Source organism: Acipenser ruthenus, chromosome 50, assembly GCF_902713425.1.
Source record: "Acipenser ruthenus chromosome 50, fAciRut3.2 maternal haplotype, whole genome shotgun sequence".
In the NCBI taxonomy this organism is placed as follows: domain Eukaryota; kingdom Metazoa; phylum Chordata; class Actinopteri; order Acipenseriformes; family Acipenseridae; genus Acipenser; species Acipenser ruthenus.
The window spans coordinates 8,810,155-8,828,732 of record NC_081238.1 but is presented as its reverse complement, the minus strand read 5'-3'; the positions used below and the strand labels follow the sequence as shown (position 1 = coordinate 8,828,732).

Here is an 18,578-nt window from a genome sequence, read left to right as displayed (position 1 = left end):
AAACGAGATGCACTCACCTGGTTTAACGAGCGCTGTCCCTCGTAGTCTGTGTAAAACAATAGCAAACGCCTCCTAACATGGCGTCCTTCTTCCACAAACTTATCACATGAAATAAAGTCGTTTCACACAGACACACGCCTCCGGCTGAACTGTCCTCTGCTCTTTACAATTGGTAGCGAACTTCAGGGAGACAGACGAGGCTTTAGCTTTCATTTCCTATCCAATGCTGCCCTCGTGTGGACATTTAGTAGAACTGCTGTCGAGGAGCTGATTTCAGTGTTAACTAATTCTGCTTCATAAAATCAAATGAAACCTGCTGAAAAACGTCACGTTAGCATACTGAAATACACACCGCTTGTAATTTTCCAATTTACTTAACTAAAAACTGACACAAATATAAAATGTGACATTTCCAAAACTGACACTGCTCTTTTATTTAAACAACTGCTCTATCAATACAATGGTCGTCGTGAATTTTGGTTATATTTCTACGTCTGTGATTAAATTATTGCAAACGCCCGTATATACTTTCAGATACATTTTAAACCGCTATAAAAGAGAACTGCAATTGACTCCTTCAGGCACGTTCCGGTTTAGAATCGTTGTTTTCTTTGGTTATTTTGAAACTGCCCGTTTTAAAATATGACTGATAGTAAAACAATTCTTCACTAAAAGCATGAAAATATAATATTATTAAACTACTGACGTGGACACGTGTACTAAAAAATGTTTTATTAATAATAAATGTATCTTTTTAAACAGGTGCGCACGTTGGACAACCATAGGGTCTATACAAATTAGGAAACGCATTTCTAACTTTTGATTCACTAACTGCGTTCGCCAATCAGAAGTCATTTAATTTGTGAATTGTCTTTTATCCAATCAGATTGTTTAGGACAAGACGTAACAGTTCCACTTTCTCTCCACGAGATAGCCATATCGGTAAGGAATTCATCAAATAATCTTCAGCGACTCCCGACTGCAGTACCGGTGCGTGTCCACTGGAGGGAGCCGAGTGCCTCCGTGGCGGCGGCTCCACATGACTCGAGCGCGTTTGTGACGTCCCCGCCCCGATTGGCCCAGAATCTCATCAAGCAGCTTCTTGAAGGATCCCAGGGTTTCAGCTTCAACAACATTACTGGGGAGTTGGTTCCAGACCCTCACAATTCTCTGTGTAAAAAAGTGCCTCCTATTTTCTGTTCTGAATGCCCCTTTATCTAATCTCCATTTATGACCCCTGGTGCTTTTTTCTTTTTTCAAGTCAAAGAAGTCCCCCGGGTTGACATTGTCTATACCTTTTAGGATTTTGAATGTTTGAATCAGATCGCCGCGTAGTCTTCTTTGTTCAAGACTGAATAGATTCAATTCTTTTAGCCTGTCTGCATACGACATGCCTTTTAAACCCGGGATAATTCTGGTTGCTCTTCTTTGCACTCTTTCTAGAGCAGCAATATCCTTTTTGTAACGAGGTGACCAGAACTGAACACAATATTCTAGGTGAGGTCTTACTAATGCATTGTAGAGTTTTAACATTACTTCCCTTGATTTAAATTCAACACTTCTCACAATATATCCAAGCATCTTGTTAGCCTTTTTTATAGCTTCCCCACATTGTCTAGATGAAGACATTTCTGAGTCAACATAAACTCCTAGGTCTTTTTCATAGTTCCCTTCTTCAATTTCACTATCTCCCATATGATATTTATAATGCACATTTTTATTGAAAGCATGCAATACTTTACACTTTTCTCTATTAAATGTTATTTGCCATGTGTCTGCCCAGTTCTGAATGCTGTCTAGATCATTTTGAATGACCTTTGCTGCTTCAACAGTGTTTGCCACTCCTCCTATTTTTGTGTCGTCTGCAAATTTAACGAGTTTGCTTACTATACCAGAATCTAAATCATTAATGTAGATTAGGAATAGCAGAGGACCTAATACTGATCCCTGTGGTACACCGCTGGTTACCTCACTCCATTTTGAGGTTTCTCCTCTAATCAGTACTTTCTGTTTTCTACCTGTTAACCACTCCCTAATCCATGTGCATGCATTTCCTTGAATCCCTACTGCGCTCAGTTTGAGAATTAATCTTTTATGCGGGACTTTGTCAAAAGCTTTCTGGAAATCTAAATAAACCATGTTGTATGCTTTGCAGTTATCCATTTTCAATGTTGCATCCTCAAAAAAGTCAAGTAGGTTAGTTAGACATGATCTCCCTTTCCTAAAACCATGCTGAATGTCTCCCAGGATATTGTTACCATATAGGTAATTTTCCATTTTGGATCTTATTATAGTTTCCATAAGTTTACATATAATAGAAGTCAGGCTTACTGGTCTGTAGTTACCTGGTTTGGTTTTGTCTCCCTTTTTGTGGATTGGTATTACGTTTGCTAATTTCCAGTCTGTCGGTACAACCCCTGTGTCAAGAGACTGTTGCATGAATACAATACCAACACATTCCTCCTTATTCTATGAGTGATGCGGTTTCCTCAGAATTCCACCTGCAGTCTGGTCGTCTTCACTCGAGCTTCATCCCAGCCGTGGACACTTCGTGGGTGTTTAATCGTGGTAATATAATAGTAATAATAAAAAAGATGCCAAAGATTGAGATTGAAACTTTATTGAAATAAATCAGCAAAAATACATTCAGAAATACAGAGTAGTAGAGTATCATTATCATGCACATCCCTTCATACAATACAATGACATGAATCACATATTTTCTTTGGTACAGCTCGTGTGATTTCTATGTGTTTGCATGACATGAACATGTTTCATGAATGCATGGATTTGCCCCCCACCCCTCTGCTCCCCATACACTATAATGCGAAATAAAACTTTTTCAGTGACCCTGTTATTTTTATGTTTTTTACAGTAATGTAAATTAAATATCATCAGAAAAAATAAGACATTTCCATTTAAATCATAATCTGTAGCAAACCACCCTACTCATAGCCTTAATGACTTCACCCCATGTTGCATTGCACCCTACAGACTGCACATATATTTCTGTGTGATAATGCAGACCTATTTAAAGACCATAGGGGTGCCACAGTGCTAGTATATGCTGCAGCTTCACTTGCATTGCGACAGGCTCCAGTCCTGGAGGGCTTTTCCTCCAGGTAGAAACACAGCCATGGTTGGAACGCAGATCCGGACTGGAAGAGACCAGCTTGCTGAGCTGCACTAGGACAACTCGTCTCACTTACCAGACAGAGGCTCAGAGTGACCCAGGCTAGAGCTGCCCATGTCATTGCACTGGAGGATCATGTGAAAAAGAGAACTGTCCTTCATCTGCCATCTACCTTAGCCCTGTCCTCCTGATAAGCAATTCAACACCTGTATCCTGGCTGCTGTTTGTAATGTACTGCAGCATCAAGACCTTCCAGGTGATTGTATCATTATACAGGAGCTTGTTCCCTTCCTCCCTCAGTAAATGTGTTTGTGGTGCCCTCTATGGGATTTAATAGTACACTGCAAGTTGTACATTCATTCTGTAAATCCATGCTCTGCCATGCCATGGTGAAGAGGCCTGTTACTCTGTTACCACTCTGAATATATTCTTTACAAGGTGAAAGAAACTTGCACCAGTAACTAATGTAACCTATATTAGAATCATTTACTACATTAAAACACACACACCTCACCTTACTATAAATATGTGCTGCACCAGTAAATAATTGAACATATATTTAAATTATCATTAAATTAAAACACACACACCTCACCTTAATATAAATATGTGCTGCACCAGTAAATAATTGAATATATATTTAAATTACCATTAAATTAAAAACACACACCCCATCACCTTAATATAAATATGTGCTGCACCAGTAAATAATTTAACATATATTTAAATTATCATTAAATTAAAACACACACACACCTCACCTTAATATAAATATGTGCTGCACCAGTAAATAATTGAACATATATTTAAATTATCATTAAATTAAAACACACACCCCATCACCTTAATATAAACCAGTAGATAATGTCAGAGTAATATAAACCAGTAGATAATGTCAGATTAATATAAACCAGTAGATAATGTCAGAGTAATATAAACCAGTAGATAATGTCAGAGTAATATAAACCAGTAGATAATGTCAGAGTAATATAAGACAGTGCTGCTCTGAAAGCCCCCGCTTGTCATTGTGGGTGCTGGTATCTCACGGCTCGAAGTACTTCTCCTTCCCCTCCTCCTCCTCCTCCTCCTCTTCCTCCTTGTGGAATATCTCCCCGTCTTGTTTTCTCCAGCGCAGATTAACACCGTCCATTGGAAAGTTCTTGGAGAGGTGCTCCCGAATCTGAAACAGCAACACAAGAAACACAGTGTTATCAAGGAGCACCACATCTCTCTGTGAATCTATCAAGGAAACGAGAGGACACTAGAAGGAACTAAAGAGAAGCAAAGTCAACGTGAGATTAGCTCATCAGTGTCACACGAAGCCCAGTACACAGGAAGCAGTGTCAGTTTGGATTTCTGAAAGGGCGTGTCACCTACCTGCTCTAAAATGGCTTCGCTCACTTTAGGGTCTTCAAGATTCACTCCTTGGGGTACGTTTAGTTTGACCCTTGCTGTTGCCATGTTATCTGTGCAGACAAACAGAAGAGTTCACACAGCCATTAAATAAACCCCATGTGAAACAATAAGACCCCACGTAGTCTGTAATGTGCAGCACAGAAGAGTTCACACAGCCATTAAATAAACCCCATGTAAAACAATAAGACCCCACGTAGTGTGTAATGTGCAGCACAGAAGAGTTCACACAGCCATTAAATAAACCCCTTGTCAAACAATAAGACCCCACGTAGTCTGTAATGTGCAGCACAGAATGGGAATTAAGTGCAGGTCTCAGGTGAGGTGCTGGTACCTAGAACACAAGAAGCACACGTGTAGAGGTAGATTTTCAGAGATGAACTCTTGTGTTTAGATGTTTAGAGGAGTGTCTAATGTTAGGGCACTTTTCAACAGTATAAACAGGGTTACCTGTAGACAGATTATTTGCTGGACAATATAATGTAACTCTATACATTAGGATTCCAAACCGAAAGACAACCGTCTGCTCTCCTAGTGTTGTTGCTGAATAGTTGCACACAGCTCTCCCACAGCTGATATAGCTCTAGTGGATCACATGACACGTGAGGTGGGCTGTCAGTCACACTGAACAGACTGCCATCTTCAAACTGCACTTACCTTGAGAGACCGGAGTGGAAGGGGGCCTCGAGGATTCTGCTTCTTTGAAAAGAAAGAGAGAAAAAAGAAAGTTTATAACAAAGCCAGATTCCTGCAGTGGTTCTGAATCCACTGAAGTGATTACACTGCATACCTTGAGAGACTGGAGTGGAAGGGGGGCTTGTAGGGTCTGAATCTGTAAAGAAAACACACAACAACAAGATTTAGTGTTTCCTGTTTCAAGTGTATTGTTCAAACGCATTTCAATGAAACTGTGTCTATGCTGCTGTCTCCACCAGGGCAATAAATAAATACTAATACAATCAAACAATAAGTCATTTATTACAAAGTCACATTCAAACTGAACTAGTGCACTCCATACCTTTAGAGGCTGGTGCTGAGAGAAGGCTTGAGAGGTTTGGATTTGCAGGAGTAAAAATATATCATTTGCCTTTCTACATTATTGTTTAAATATATTTGAGCGACACTGTGTGTGTGTGTGTGTGTGTGAGTGTGTATCAGTCAGTGTGTGAGTGTGTGTGTGTGAGTGTGTATCAGTCAGTGTGTGTCTCTCTGTGTGTGTGTGTGTGTGTGTGTCAGTGTATGCGTGTCAGTGTGTGTCAGTGTGTGTGTGTGCGTCAGTGTGTGTGTGTTTGTGTGTGTCAGTGTGTGAGTGTGTCAGTGTGTGCGTCAGTGTGTGTGTTTGTGTGTGTCTCTGTGTGTGTGTGTCAGTGTGTGTGTGTGTCAGTGTGTGTCAGTGTGTGTGTGCGTCAGTGTGTGTGTGTTTGTGTGTGTCAGTGTGTGAGTGTGTGAGTGTGTGTGTGTGAGTGTGTGTGTGTGCGTCAGTGTGTGTGTGTGTGCGTGTGTGTCAGTGTGTCAGTGTGTGTGTGTCAGTGTGTGCGTGTCAGTGTGTGCGTGTGTCAGTGTGCGTGTGTCTGTGTGAGTGTGTGAGTGTGTGAGTGTGTGAGTGTGTGAGTGTCAGTGTGTGAGTGTCAGTGTGTGTGTCAGTGTGTGCGCACGTGTGTTTGTGTTTGTGTGTGTGTCTGTGTGTGTGTGTCAGTGTGTGTGTGTGTGTGGTGCTGTCATCACCAGGGCAATGGTGAACTCACTGTTGAATTAGTGAGGTTGATAAGACCACTGAGATTCATTTATAACTCATGGTGTGGGCTGTCAATCACACTGAACAAACTGCCATCTTCAAACTGCACTTACCTTGAGAGACCGGAGTGGAAGGGGGCCTCGAGGATTCTGCTTCTGTAACAAGAAAGAGAGAAAAAAGAAAGTTTATAACAAAGCCAGATTCCTGCAGTGGTTCTGAATCCACTGAAGTGATTACACTGCATACCTTGAGAGACCGGAGTGGAAGGGGGGCTTGTGGGGTCTGAATCTGTAAAGAAAACACACAACAACAAGATTTAGTGTTTCCTGTTTCCAGTGTATTGTTCAAATGCATTTCAATGAAACTGTGTCTATGCTGCTGTCTCCACCAGGGCAATGCTGACAATTACATGGTTTATTGTTTTCAAATAAATATAATAAATAGACAGTAAGAATGTATATCACAGCACACGTCTCTCCTGGGTATAACAATGAGGGGTAGCTGCTCCCTCTCACACTCTTAATGACCGGGCTGGATTCTGGTTCTTCAGATCTCTAGGCTACACCCTGCCCTGCTCTGGATGTCAGACAGCTACTGAAGGATCAGATAGACTGAGCCTCTGAGTCCCTGCTCACAGACTGAGGTGCAAACACTGAGCTGAATAATTAAATGAACCCCTTGTCAAACAATAAGACCCCACGTAGTCTGTAACGAGCAGCACAGAAGAGTTCACACAGCCATTAAATAAACCCCATGTCAAACAATAAGACCCCACGTAGTCTGTAATGTGCAGCACAGAACGGGTGCAGCGTTCCCTTTTTAGATTCTGAGAAATGTGCCGTTTTAACTGAGAAAGGATCAATTATCAGTGAGGAACCTTCGACGACGCACTAACCCTTTGAATGTATTCATTTTGTTGCATTATACAATTTTGAAATATAATTTAATTAAAAAAAACTGCCTTTGTTTAATATTGCTAATTACAGCTTTATTAAAATACAGGTAGCATAGAAAGAAATAAAGTAAACAATCATTAAACACGCAATTCATTTTCCTTCAAAACTTCAGGAAAGCCCCGCCTTGAACGCAGTGTCTTAGATCTCAGTTTTCAGCATAGTGAATGCAGTGTCTTAGACCTCAGTTTTCAGTATAGTGAAAGCAGTGTCTTAGACCTCAGTTTTCAGTATAGTGAATGCAGTGTCTTAGATCTCAGTTTTCAGCATAGTGAATGCAGTGTCTTAGACCTCAGTTTTCAGCATAGTGAATGCAGTGTCTTAGACCTCAGTTTTCAGTATAGTGAATGCAGTGTCTTAGACCTCAGTTTTCAGTATAGTGAATGCAGTGTCTTAGATCTCAGTTTTCAGTATAGTGAATGCATGCTTTGCCATTGTTGCCGTCTTATTTGCTTTCTTGTTCTCTCTACGTGTTTATGATTGGCAATATGATCTTTTAATGGTATTGACTCATACATGATCAACGGCAGCAAAACTTGAACAATAGTGTCCCACCATCCTCATAGAGATAATCAGATTTTGTTTCAGCAGAGACACGTCAGTGAAGTCACCTAAACTCAACTTGCAAAAGAAAACACACAACAACAGGATTTAGTGTTTCCTGTTTCAAGTGTATTGTTCAAATGCATTTCAATGAAACAGTGTCTATGCTGCTGTCTCCACCAGGGCAATGCTGACAATGACATGGTTTATTGTTTTCAAATAAATATAATAAATAGACAGTAAGAATGTATATCACAGCACACGTCTCTCCTGGGTATAACAATGAGGGGTAGCTGCTCCCTGTCACACTCTTAATGACCGGGCTGGATTCTGGTTCTTCAGATCTCTAGGCTACACCCTGCCCTGCTCTGGAGGTCAGACAGCTACTGAAGGATCAGATGGACTGAGCCTCTGAGTCCCTGCTCACAGACTGGGGTGCAAACCCTGAGCTGAATAATTAAATAAACCCCATGTAAAACAATAAGACCCCACGTAGTCTGTAATGTGCAGCACAGAAGAGATCACACAGCCATTAAATAAACCTCATGTCAAACAATAAGACCCCACGTAGTGTGTAATGTGCAGCACAGAACGTGAGTTAAGTGCAGGGCTCAGGTGGGGTGCTGGTACCTAGAACACAAGAAGCAGACGTGTAGAGGTAGACTTTCAAAGATGAACTCTTGTGTTTAGGTGTTTAGAGGAGTGTTTAATGTTGGGGCAGTTTTCAACTGATTTAAACATGTTTCCGTCAGGCAGTCAGTTGAATGCTTGCATGCTGGTTTAGACCTCATTACCATTCCTATGAGTGGATTTCAATGCACTGACATGTCTACAGTGAGTTGTTTAGATCTGGGCTTCTCTAACTTGGTTCTGGGGACCCCCTGTGTCTGCTGGTTTCCATTCCAACAGAGCTTTCAATTACTTAACTAGACCCTTAATTGAACTGATAATTTGCTTAATTAGACATTTTTACTTGTTTTCAGCTCTTAAACAGTTGCAGTTCAAGTTACTTGTCAAATGTTATAGCTAACTTGAAATATGCAACTGTTTAAGAGCTGAAAACAAGTAAAAAGGTCTAATTAAGCAAATTATCAGTTCAGTTAATGGTCTAGTTAAGTAACTTAGAGCTCAGTTGGAATGAAAACCAACAGAGACAGGGGGGTCTTGTGGTTCACATGACACATGAGATTGCCATTCTACTGTGGTTTGTGAATCCACTGAAGTGATTACCCTGCATACCTTGAGAGACCGGAGTGGAAGGGGGGCTTGTGGGGTCTGAATCTGTAAAGAAAACACACAACAACAAGATTTAGTGTTTCCTGTTTCAAGTGTATTGTTCAAATGCATTTCAATGAATCTGTGTCTATGCTGCTGTCTCCACCAGGACAATAAATAAATACTAATACAATCAAACAATAAGTCATTTATTACAAAGCCACATTCAAACTGAACTAGTGCACTCCATACCTTTAGAGGCTGGTGTTGAGAGAAGGCTTGAGAGGTTTGGATTTGCAGGAGTAAAAAATACATAATTTGCATTTCTACATTATTGTTTAAATATATTTGAGCGACACCCTGTGTGTGTGTGTGTATGTGTGTGTGTGTCAGTGTGTCTCTGTGTGTGTGTGTCAGTGTGTGTGTGTCAGTGTGTCTCTGTGTGTGTGTGTGTGTGTGTGTGTGTGTGTGTGTGTATCATTGTGTGTGTGTGTGTGTGGGTGCGTGTATGTGTGTGTGTCAGTGTGTATCATTGTGTGTGTGTATGTGTATGTGTGTGTGTGTGTCAGTGTGTGTCAGTGTGTGTATCATTGTGTGTGTGTGTGTGTGTGTGTGTGTGTATGTGTGTGTGTCAGTGTGTATCAGTGTGTCAGTGTGTATGTATCATTGTGTGTGTGTGTATTTGTGTGAGTGTGTGTGAGTATTTTTGTGTCTGGGTGCGGGTGCGTGTGCGTGTGTGTGTGTGGTGCTGTCCTCAGCAGGGCAATGGTGAACTCACTGTTAAATTAGTGAGGTTGATAAGAACACTGAGATTCATTTATAACTCATGGTGTGGTCTGTCAATCACACTGAACAAACTGCCATCTTCAAACTGCACTTACCTTGAGAGACCGGAGTGGAAGGGGGCCTCGAGGATTCTGCTTCTGTAACAAGAAAGAGAGAAAAAAGAAAGTTTATAACAAAGCCAGATTCCTGCAGTGGTTCTGAATCCACTGAAGTGATTACACTGCATACCTTGAGAGACCGGAGTGGAAGGGGGGCTTGTGGGGTCTGAATCTGTAAAGAAAACACACAACAACAAGATTTAGTGTTTCCTGTTTCCAGTGTATTGTTCAAATGCATTTCAATGAAACTGTGTCTATGCTGCTGTCTCCACCAGGGCAATGCTGACAATTACATGGTTTATTGTTTTCAAATAAATATAATAAATAGACAGTAAGAATGTATATCACAGCACACGTCTCTCCTGGGTATAACAATGAGGGGTAGCTGCTCCCTCTCACACTCTTAATGACCGGGCTGGATTCTGGTTCTTCAGATCTCTAGGCTACACCCTGCCCTGCTCTGGATGTCAGACAGCTACTGAAGGATCAGATAGACTGAGCCTCTGAGTCCCTGCTCACAGACTGGGGAACAAACACTGAGCTGAACAAGAGCACAGACTGAACAGGGAGCCTTCAGTCACAGCAGAACAAGGGGTACTGATAGCTGCAATCCACATCACCCCATTACCTCTGGAAGGATATTGACCATCCCATCAGCCTGAGCAGGGAGCCTGTGATTGATTCTCAAAGTGGAAACTGCTAGATTTGTCACCACCAGGATTTATTGAAGAGATCTAATCAGGCTTCCCTCTTTGAACCTGAAGGTTTACACTGAATTAAATGAGAACACAGTCTGAACAGGGTCCTCACCCTCACAGCAGAAGAAGGACATCCGATTGTTGCAGCCATAGTCAAGCCATCCACCAGTCATACTCATCATCACACAGTTCTGATTGCCTTCCAGATTGTTTGGTTGCCCAGAGTCCCAGGTGTGAAATGTGTAGCTATCCCCCTGGTGTGACCACTTCCAGGGCTCATTGAACAGGCCTATCCAGAAGGGCTTGCCCTGCGCTTTCTTCACTATTTCTTCATTTTCACTGGCGTTCTTTATACTGACGAGGTCGGCGTGGTGTTCTCTACAGTACTGCTGAGCTTCAGTCCAGGTTTTCAGTTCTTCAATCAGGGTGTATCTCTCAGTGATGTTGCTGGTCTCTGTGAACACAAACAGATCAAAATCAATGTGATCTGTGGAGGTGCGCTGGCTCTCCTGTTGTATAGTGATTGAACCCGAGTCACACCCGGCTCAGCTATCAAGGTCATGAAAAGCAGCATCTCTAGCAGTGCATGGGAATCTCTTTACTTTATGCCTGAAAAGTATTTAATAGCAAAGTGGGGGATGGGGGAGTCTATTTAATGATTTAGGAATAATGACCGTTCTTTTTCAAACTGATCATTCATTTTCCTCACAGTCGGTGCACAATCAATATGAAGCAAACAGGATCATTATGAACACACACCCCTCCCCCCCCCCATGTGCTTTCATGTCTTCTGTACTGGCTGGTATTTGTCTGTTTTGAAGTCAGCCTGTTCCAATGACAGTTTCAACATTCTAAAGCTCTGAGGGCGTCGACTGCATGATAATGAGCACTCTACTAGGAACATGATTGGCTGGGGCAGTGCAATGACTGTTTAGTTCAGGTGGATGTGGTATTTATTATTATTATTATTATTCATGGTGAATAATAATTTCCTATAATCGTTGCTATTGTACAGTCTTATTGTACACAGTGGTGGTGTGAGACCCGTGTGTCATAAGATTGCCCGTGTATGAGAAGCGGGATGATAAAACTGCTAACCTCAATCTCTAAAAACAAACTCTACCACCAGTGCATGATCACAACAACACTGTTTAAAGAGAAATACAAGTTACATTTGACACGAGCAACAAGACTGGCTCATCACTGTGGAGGCTGTACCTCATGAAACATGGCATTTATGTAGCCTAGTGTTGGTTAGGGAAGCACCTGCTAACCGAGCACCTGCTGTGCTATCAGTCTGTCAGATCCTCTGCTCATGGTGACTGAAAATAACTTGTAACAGGGAGATGCAGCTTTTATATATTGCAGAATACCTGTCAGACCTCATTTACATAACAAATGAATCAGTCATGTGAGGTTCAGCCCACTACACATAAAACAGCAAAACTACAACCCTCTTTATCACCTTTTATTCTAATACAAATAGTTATTTAACTGCTAAACATATTTCTTCTACATGTCTAAAAAGGGCTACATATTTAAGACAAGGCTTTTGCTGTCTGGAATATTCTAAACAAAACAATAAGAACTTTGAAGAATACACATTTTCTTAAGTTTCTTATGAAGGAAAAAAAATATAAGAAAATGTGTTATGAATAACACACCTTCTTAACATTTTTCTTAATAACAAACTTAGAAACATGCTGGATTTAAGAAGATGTTTCTTCTTTTGAACGTTTCAAGATTATGGCCCCTGTGCAGTATCCAGGGGACCTGGCTTCATCCCCCAGTCCAGTCAGCTGTTTCATTAACAAAGGAATTGAATCTCAACTCACCGTTGTAGCACATGAAATAGTTTCCCTGACTGCAGAGTGAATCCTCCCACTCTCCCTCTGAATTGACTGAAGCACAGAAGAGGTATGGTTCCCAGTTGGAGTAGATGACATCACCTCCACTGGACCACTGCCAGTTCTCTTTGTCATGATACAGCCCGATCCAGTAATACCAGTTACTATTTGAAGGTATAAGACCTATAAGCTTATTAACCCTGGCCTGGTCTTGAATGGTGGGCAGGTCTCTGCCTTGGTTTCTGCAGTAGCTCTGAGCTTCCTGCCATGTCTTCCCAGTTCCTTCATAGAAACACTGACCAGAGGAGCCGCCTGGGGAGAGGGGACAGCACAATAAAGATGAGTGAAAACGTGTTCTTCAGAGAAAAGAATTCCACTGGAAATGGAACCAACAGTCACAGATTACTGGTCTTGTAAGAATGTAGGTGTAACAGGGCGAGGAGCCCTGTACAATTATTTGTTATTTATTTTTAGAACCAGGTCTCCCCCCTCCGTCCCTGTGCAATTTGTTGCTTTGTATGTGTTTCTTTTAAGATTTATTGTATTGATATAAAACGGCGAAGTGCCGTGTGTTTTGTTATTGTTTTTATTTAAAACGTGTTCTGGCAGAGGCGAGGTTAGTAGCTCATCCTCTGCCAGGAGTAATTAATAAACTCATGCAGAATAATTACTAGCTCGTTAAACCCCTCGGCCACGGTATATAAACCTACAGCTCTCTGCACTCCAGGTGGGTGTTCGAGAGGAGGAACGAGAGTGAGCGAGGAGAAATTTGAAACGAAAAGAATAGGAACAGTGACAGCAATCTGCCCAGCCTGACCTATTGGTTTTCTGTTTGTGTTTTTGTTTAAATATTTATTTTGCTCTGTGAGCAGTGTTGTGTGTTTAAATATTTTATTTTATTTTTGTTGTTTAATATAAACGGTGCTGCAGTGCCTTTTGAACTGCAGTACTGCATCTTGGTCTTCTTCCTGCATCTGGCCTGACGTCACCACACGCCATTCCTGTCACAGTAGGACACTAGTAGAACTGTATGGTGATAATAAATATACTAACAGCATGCTTGTGGTTTGTACTGTAACATGAGTATCATTCTGGCATGAGTGACGAAGGTCATGGAAACACCAGGTAGCCAAAGAAATCGTTGTGAGAAAAACTCAGTTCACTGTCAATCAATGTTAATGTTATTTTAGAATGTGTAAAGGTACATGTCTTGTTATTATAGGATATTGCACAGCACAGCACAATACCTTAAAGCCTAAGGAAATATAACTGGGGTTTTGTTTACTCTTTTAACCCCATTTAGAACCTCTGTGATTGATTCTCAAAGTGGAAAGTGGTAGATTTGTCACCACCAGGACCTACTGAAGAGATCTAATCATGCTTCCCTCTTTCAACCTCTGGAAGGATATTGACCATCCTATCAGCCTGAGCAGGGGGCCTGTGATTGATTCTAAAAGTGGAAACTGGTAGATTTGTCACCACCAGGACCTACTGAAGATCACTGAATTAAATGAGAACACAGTCTGAACAGGGTCCTCACACTCACAGCAGAAGAAGGACTTCTGATTGTTGCAGGGAGCATCATTCCATCCACCAGTCTTACTCATCGCCACACAGTTCTCATCCCCTCCCAAATTGTTTGGTTCCCCATTGCTCCAGGTGTGAAATGTGTAGTTATCTCCCTGGTGTGACCACTTCCAGGGCTCATTGAACAGGCCTATCCAGAAGGTCTTGCCCTGCGCTTTCTTCACTATTTCTTCATTTTCACTGGCGTTCTTTATACTGACGAGGTTGGTGTGGTTTTCCCTACAGTACTGCTGAGCTTCAGTCCAGGTTTTCAGTTGTTCAATCAGGGTGTATCTCTCAGTGATGTTGCTGGTCTCTGTGAACACAAACAAACAGCAGCTGAGAGGCTGGGAGCTGTGGAGGGGAGCTGGCTCTAAACCCAAAACAAACGGTGTGTTTTCATCAATTCTACAATTTATCACAAACTGCATCTTGTCTACAGTCAAGTACATCTGTGTGTTATTTAAAAATAAGGGGAAAAATTCTCAGAAACTTGTTACGCCAAAAATATATATTTTTAGTTGGCTAATTTACTCCTGTTTCAGTGTTCAATGAGATTCAATAATATGAGAATCAATCATAGAGGGTCTAAATGGGTTTAAAAGGGTAAACCAATAGGGGCTCTTGAGTGGTGCATTCGGTAAAGGCACTCCGTGTGGAGTGGAGGATGTTCCCTATAGCTTGGAGTTTTTAAGCTAAGCGATTCTCTAGAATTCTCTAGAAGTTGCTTTGACTCGAATGTTATTATTGTTATTTCATTGATAAATTGTTGTCTAAATGCCTTGTTTGTCTTAAAATTGTTTAATGGAATATTTGCTGTGCAGTTGTTTGAATGTGTTGCCTGCTTCATTGTTCACGTTGATATTAGACAGCTTACACACAGCCTGTCTCAGACAATGTAAGAAGGATAAGGACCCGAGAGACCTCTACAAGGAACTAAAACTCCTTTACTATGCAGGTGAAGCACAGCTTCAAGCTGCTGTTCATATGTAACCTGTCTGCAGAGGTCAGAGTTGCCATGAGCACAGAAGTAAATGCAGACAACTCAATGCCCACCATCCGGAAGCTGCGGAGAGTATGGTGAAATATACAGATACCCGGCCCAATACCAGGAGCACTCAGGTACTAGGAGATGAAGCACAGCCTGACTTTCCTGGATTTGAAAGAAATTAACTGCCACAGAACTCCCAGAGAAGATTTCAACCTTCACACAGCAAACCCCAGCCCAGAGGGAAAGGTAAACCTGACAGCCCTACACCTCACCAGAGGGGGGAAACACAGTCTTATTGAGCCATCCATCTATCACTAATGAAATTTAGGTATTTTTTTAACTGCCTCTGAAACACACCAAATACATCTAATAACTGTATGTTTTTGTATCCTTTCAAGGGCAACTTGGATTCAGGGTTTTGACTGAAAATATCTGCAAGCTGAAATAGTTTGAGATATTATCAGCTGTAGGAGTGGGTGGATTTGCAAACTCATACAAGTGCCCCTCACAAGGATGCTTAATAATTTTAAGAACTAAAATAAATGAATAATCAATTGCAATATAGCAATAATTATGTCTTTACCTTTGTAGCACATGAAGGCTTTCTGAAGGTTGCAGGGTAAATCAGTCCACTTTCCATCTGAATTGACTGAAGCACAGAAGACGTCTGCCCTCCAGTTGGAGTAGATGACATCATCGCTGTTAGACCACTGCCAGTTCTGTGTGTCATCACGATACAGCCCGAGCCAGGAATCCCCGAGAAAAGCTCCTCTAATATTTAAGAGCTGCTCTGCTTCTTCCTGGCTGCGCACAGTGGCCAGGTCTGTGTGATTCTCCCTACAGTAGCTCTGAGCTTCAGACCAGCTCTTCACAGTTTTCACAAACACATGTTTTCTGATCTGGTTGTTTGCAGGCACACAAAACCCTGATAAAGAAAAAAAAAGAAAACGTTTTTTGGATTTTCCTAAATATATGTACTAATTACCCTGACAAAGAAAGAATCGTGTAGCTGCAAAAATTAGCGAGATAAAATAATGTCATACCTATTCCAACCAGGAGCGGACAAATCCACCTCTACATAGAAAACCTATTATAACAATGAGGTGATGCGGTATTATTTGTATTCATCAGTCAGGACTTGCAGCCATGTATTGAAGTTTGATTATATCAGTCTGCATTCCTCAAGTGAGCGGTCTGTTGACATTTCTATTGTTTCAATGAACCTCCTGATAGCCCATCAATCAGCCTTGACAGCTCACGGTGCCAGGCTGTGTGCAGAGCGGAGCGAGCCCATTGTATATGGAGCGGGGGAGCGGAGCGGACATTTCCAGCCTGCTCTTTCACAGCACTAACAACTGAACACGGGTTGATTTTTCTTAAATACATGTTCGGCCATGGCGTTTGTACAGGAAATTAAAGAAAAAAAGAAGCAGTCATTATACAGTATTTTGCATCATGCCTGTGCCTGGTCATTTTCCAGTTGCAAACCAAAATTAGGCACTTGTATGTTTTGCAGACTTGAGAATTGCATTTCTTTTTAAACCCTTTATATTCAATGTGATTGGCATTGCACTTTATAATTCATTATGGAGGGAAAAATATATATTCTCCCGATGGTGGAGCTCCCATATAAAAATGTGAGAAACGTCATCAGTGTGTCCGTCTGTCAGCGGTTATTACATAGCCTATATTGTTCTTATAGAGTTCTACGATTATGCCCCAACACACCATGTTTGTTTGTTTAGTGTTCATCCCTGTGTGTTAGTGTCTGTTTCTTTCTGGCCTGACGTCATCCCTACAGCCAGCCTGTTCACACACCAATACAGAACGGACCAGTAGCAGCATTGCATTCAATAGAACAAAACTATGGACTGAAAAGCCTTCTTGCCAGCTGCAGAAATCCACATTTGAATTTCTTTCAGCCTCCCGCATTGTACATGTTTACCTTTACCTGCCTTTTTTCTAAAATTCCAACCCCCAAATGAAAAAGGACAGTTTCTAAAATGTAAAAAATGCATACTGTGCACATCTGAGACAGGTCAGGTGTTTAAAATTGGCCCTAAAACTGAAATAAGTGAATACGTAAATTGATCCTGATTCATACATTGTATCCTGCAGACTGATGCCTCTGACGTAGTAGGACTAGGGACAGATAGAGTGCATGGGGCATTTGATATTGTACATTAGCGGGAAGCTGCTTGCGTGAAAGACTCAGAGACCAGGTATGCTGTATTAGAGAAAGAAATGCACAGCCGTCATAAAAGAACAAAATTACAAAAGCAAGCTTCTGTGCGCCTCTCTTCCAGTGTGTGTGGGCCCATCCACCCGCATGCAGTTTTTGTCAAATGTCCCAAACAAACGGTGACCTCGCGGGGGTTCAATTCTGCTGGGGGCCCTATGTTAGAGCAGCAGTGTGGAGTAGTGGTCAGGGGCTCTGGACTCTTCACCGGAGGGTCGTGGGTTCAATCCCAGGTGGGGGACACTGCTGCTGTAACCTTGAGCAAGGTACTTTACCTAGATTGCTCCAGTAAAAACCCAACTGTATAAATGGGTAATTGTATGTAAAAAATAATGTGTAAAAAAATAATGTAATTGTATGTAAAAACAATGTGATATCTTGTAACAATTGTAAGTCGCGTCTGCTAAGAAATAAAAAATAATAATAGAGTGTAATTCGCGCATAGGTTAATCCGGCCCTGCTCTGATCTATGTTTTAGATGCACATGTTTCTATACAAGTCACGTTTTTCTAACACATTGAAAATGGATCACGGAAGACGCAGGACAGCAAAGCAGTGTTTGGAATTACTGCAACATTTACCAAACAACGCTTGTGATGCAGCAGAGACGGACAATGACGAGTCTGGCTCTGAAGCAGACTGGGTTTGCAAAGATAAATCTTCCAGCAGCAGTGTGTAGGTTCTATAGACATTGTTATCTCAAATATATTGCAAATGTCGTGGGCTTTCTTATGTTCTTATGTTCTTATGATATTGTATATTAACAGGAATCTACATTGAATGAACTTTAATCTAATTTGCCCAGCTTTGCCTAGCGATAACGATCAACCTAACACCTTGAATGCATCAGGCACTCAGGAAAGAAAGGCTAATCAAACCCGTCTCTAGCGAGAGAAATGTGCTTTAGCATAGGAGTCTGAAAGAGAGAAAAATAGCTTAAAGATTTAGAGATTTAAGACAATTTTCACATCATATTGATTTAATACCACTATGAGTACAAGATGCAAGCGTTTTTATTCTTAAATTGCCTAACAAGTATAGAATAACCCAGGTAATCCCTTGTTGTTGTGTCAGTATGTACTAATATTTCTTTGGTAAATTGTTCTTTTAAACCTTAGTTCACATTGTAATGCTTTTAATGTGACATTAATTGTGTAACTGTTTTGTGTGATTTTCAAACTTATTTTGTTGCATGCTTAATAAATACCATCTTTCTAAGAAGAGACTCCCAGTATTGAATCATTCACTCATGTTGAACAGACACGATTTATGAACTTTGAACAGTCTGGAATGTGGTCTATTTTTGGCTTGTTGTAATGTGTAAATCTGCCATCGTTTTCAGAGAGCGATATTAAAAACGG

General features: G+C 41.2%; 1 protein-coding gene and 1 long non-coding RNA gene across 3 annotated transcripts in view; both read right to left on the bottom strand.

Annotated features, from left to right (window-relative positions):
* Positions 1-2,604: 2,604 nt before the first annotated feature.
* Positions 2,605-5,248, bottom strand: LOC117965862 (uncharacterized). 2 transcript variants are annotated; one of them, XR_009319989.1, is made up of 4 exons: positions 5,204-5,248; positions 4,511-4,599; positions 3,977-4,313; positions 2,605-3,811 (listed from the first exon to the last, which is right to left on the bottom strand). It is a non-coding gene; the product is annotated as an uncharacterized LOC117965862 (long non-coding RNA). The 2 variants fall into 2 exon arrangements; XR_009319988.1 differs by having other exon boundaries at positions 2,605-4,313.
* Positions 5,249-8,200: 2,952 nt separating this feature from the next.
* The window catches only part of LOC117422807 (macrophage mannose receptor 1-like), a 37,423-nt gene continuing 27,045 nt past the window's right edge, over positions 8,201-18,578 (bottom strand). The window contains exons 3-8 of the mRNA XM_059015377.1: positions 15,562-15,903; positions 13,968-14,303; positions 12,410-12,733; positions 10,687-11,028; positions 10,013-10,048; positions 8,201-8,226 (exon numbers count right to left, since the gene is read on the bottom strand). Coding sequence (XP_058871360.1) covers positions 8,201-8,226; positions 10,013-10,048; positions 10,687-11,028; positions 12,410-12,733; positions 13,968-14,303; positions 15,562-15,903 — 1,406 coding nt within the window. The remainder of the gene's footprint in view (positions 8,227-10,012; positions 10,049-10,686; positions 11,029-12,409; positions 12,734-13,967; positions 14,304-15,561; positions 15,904-18,578) is intronic.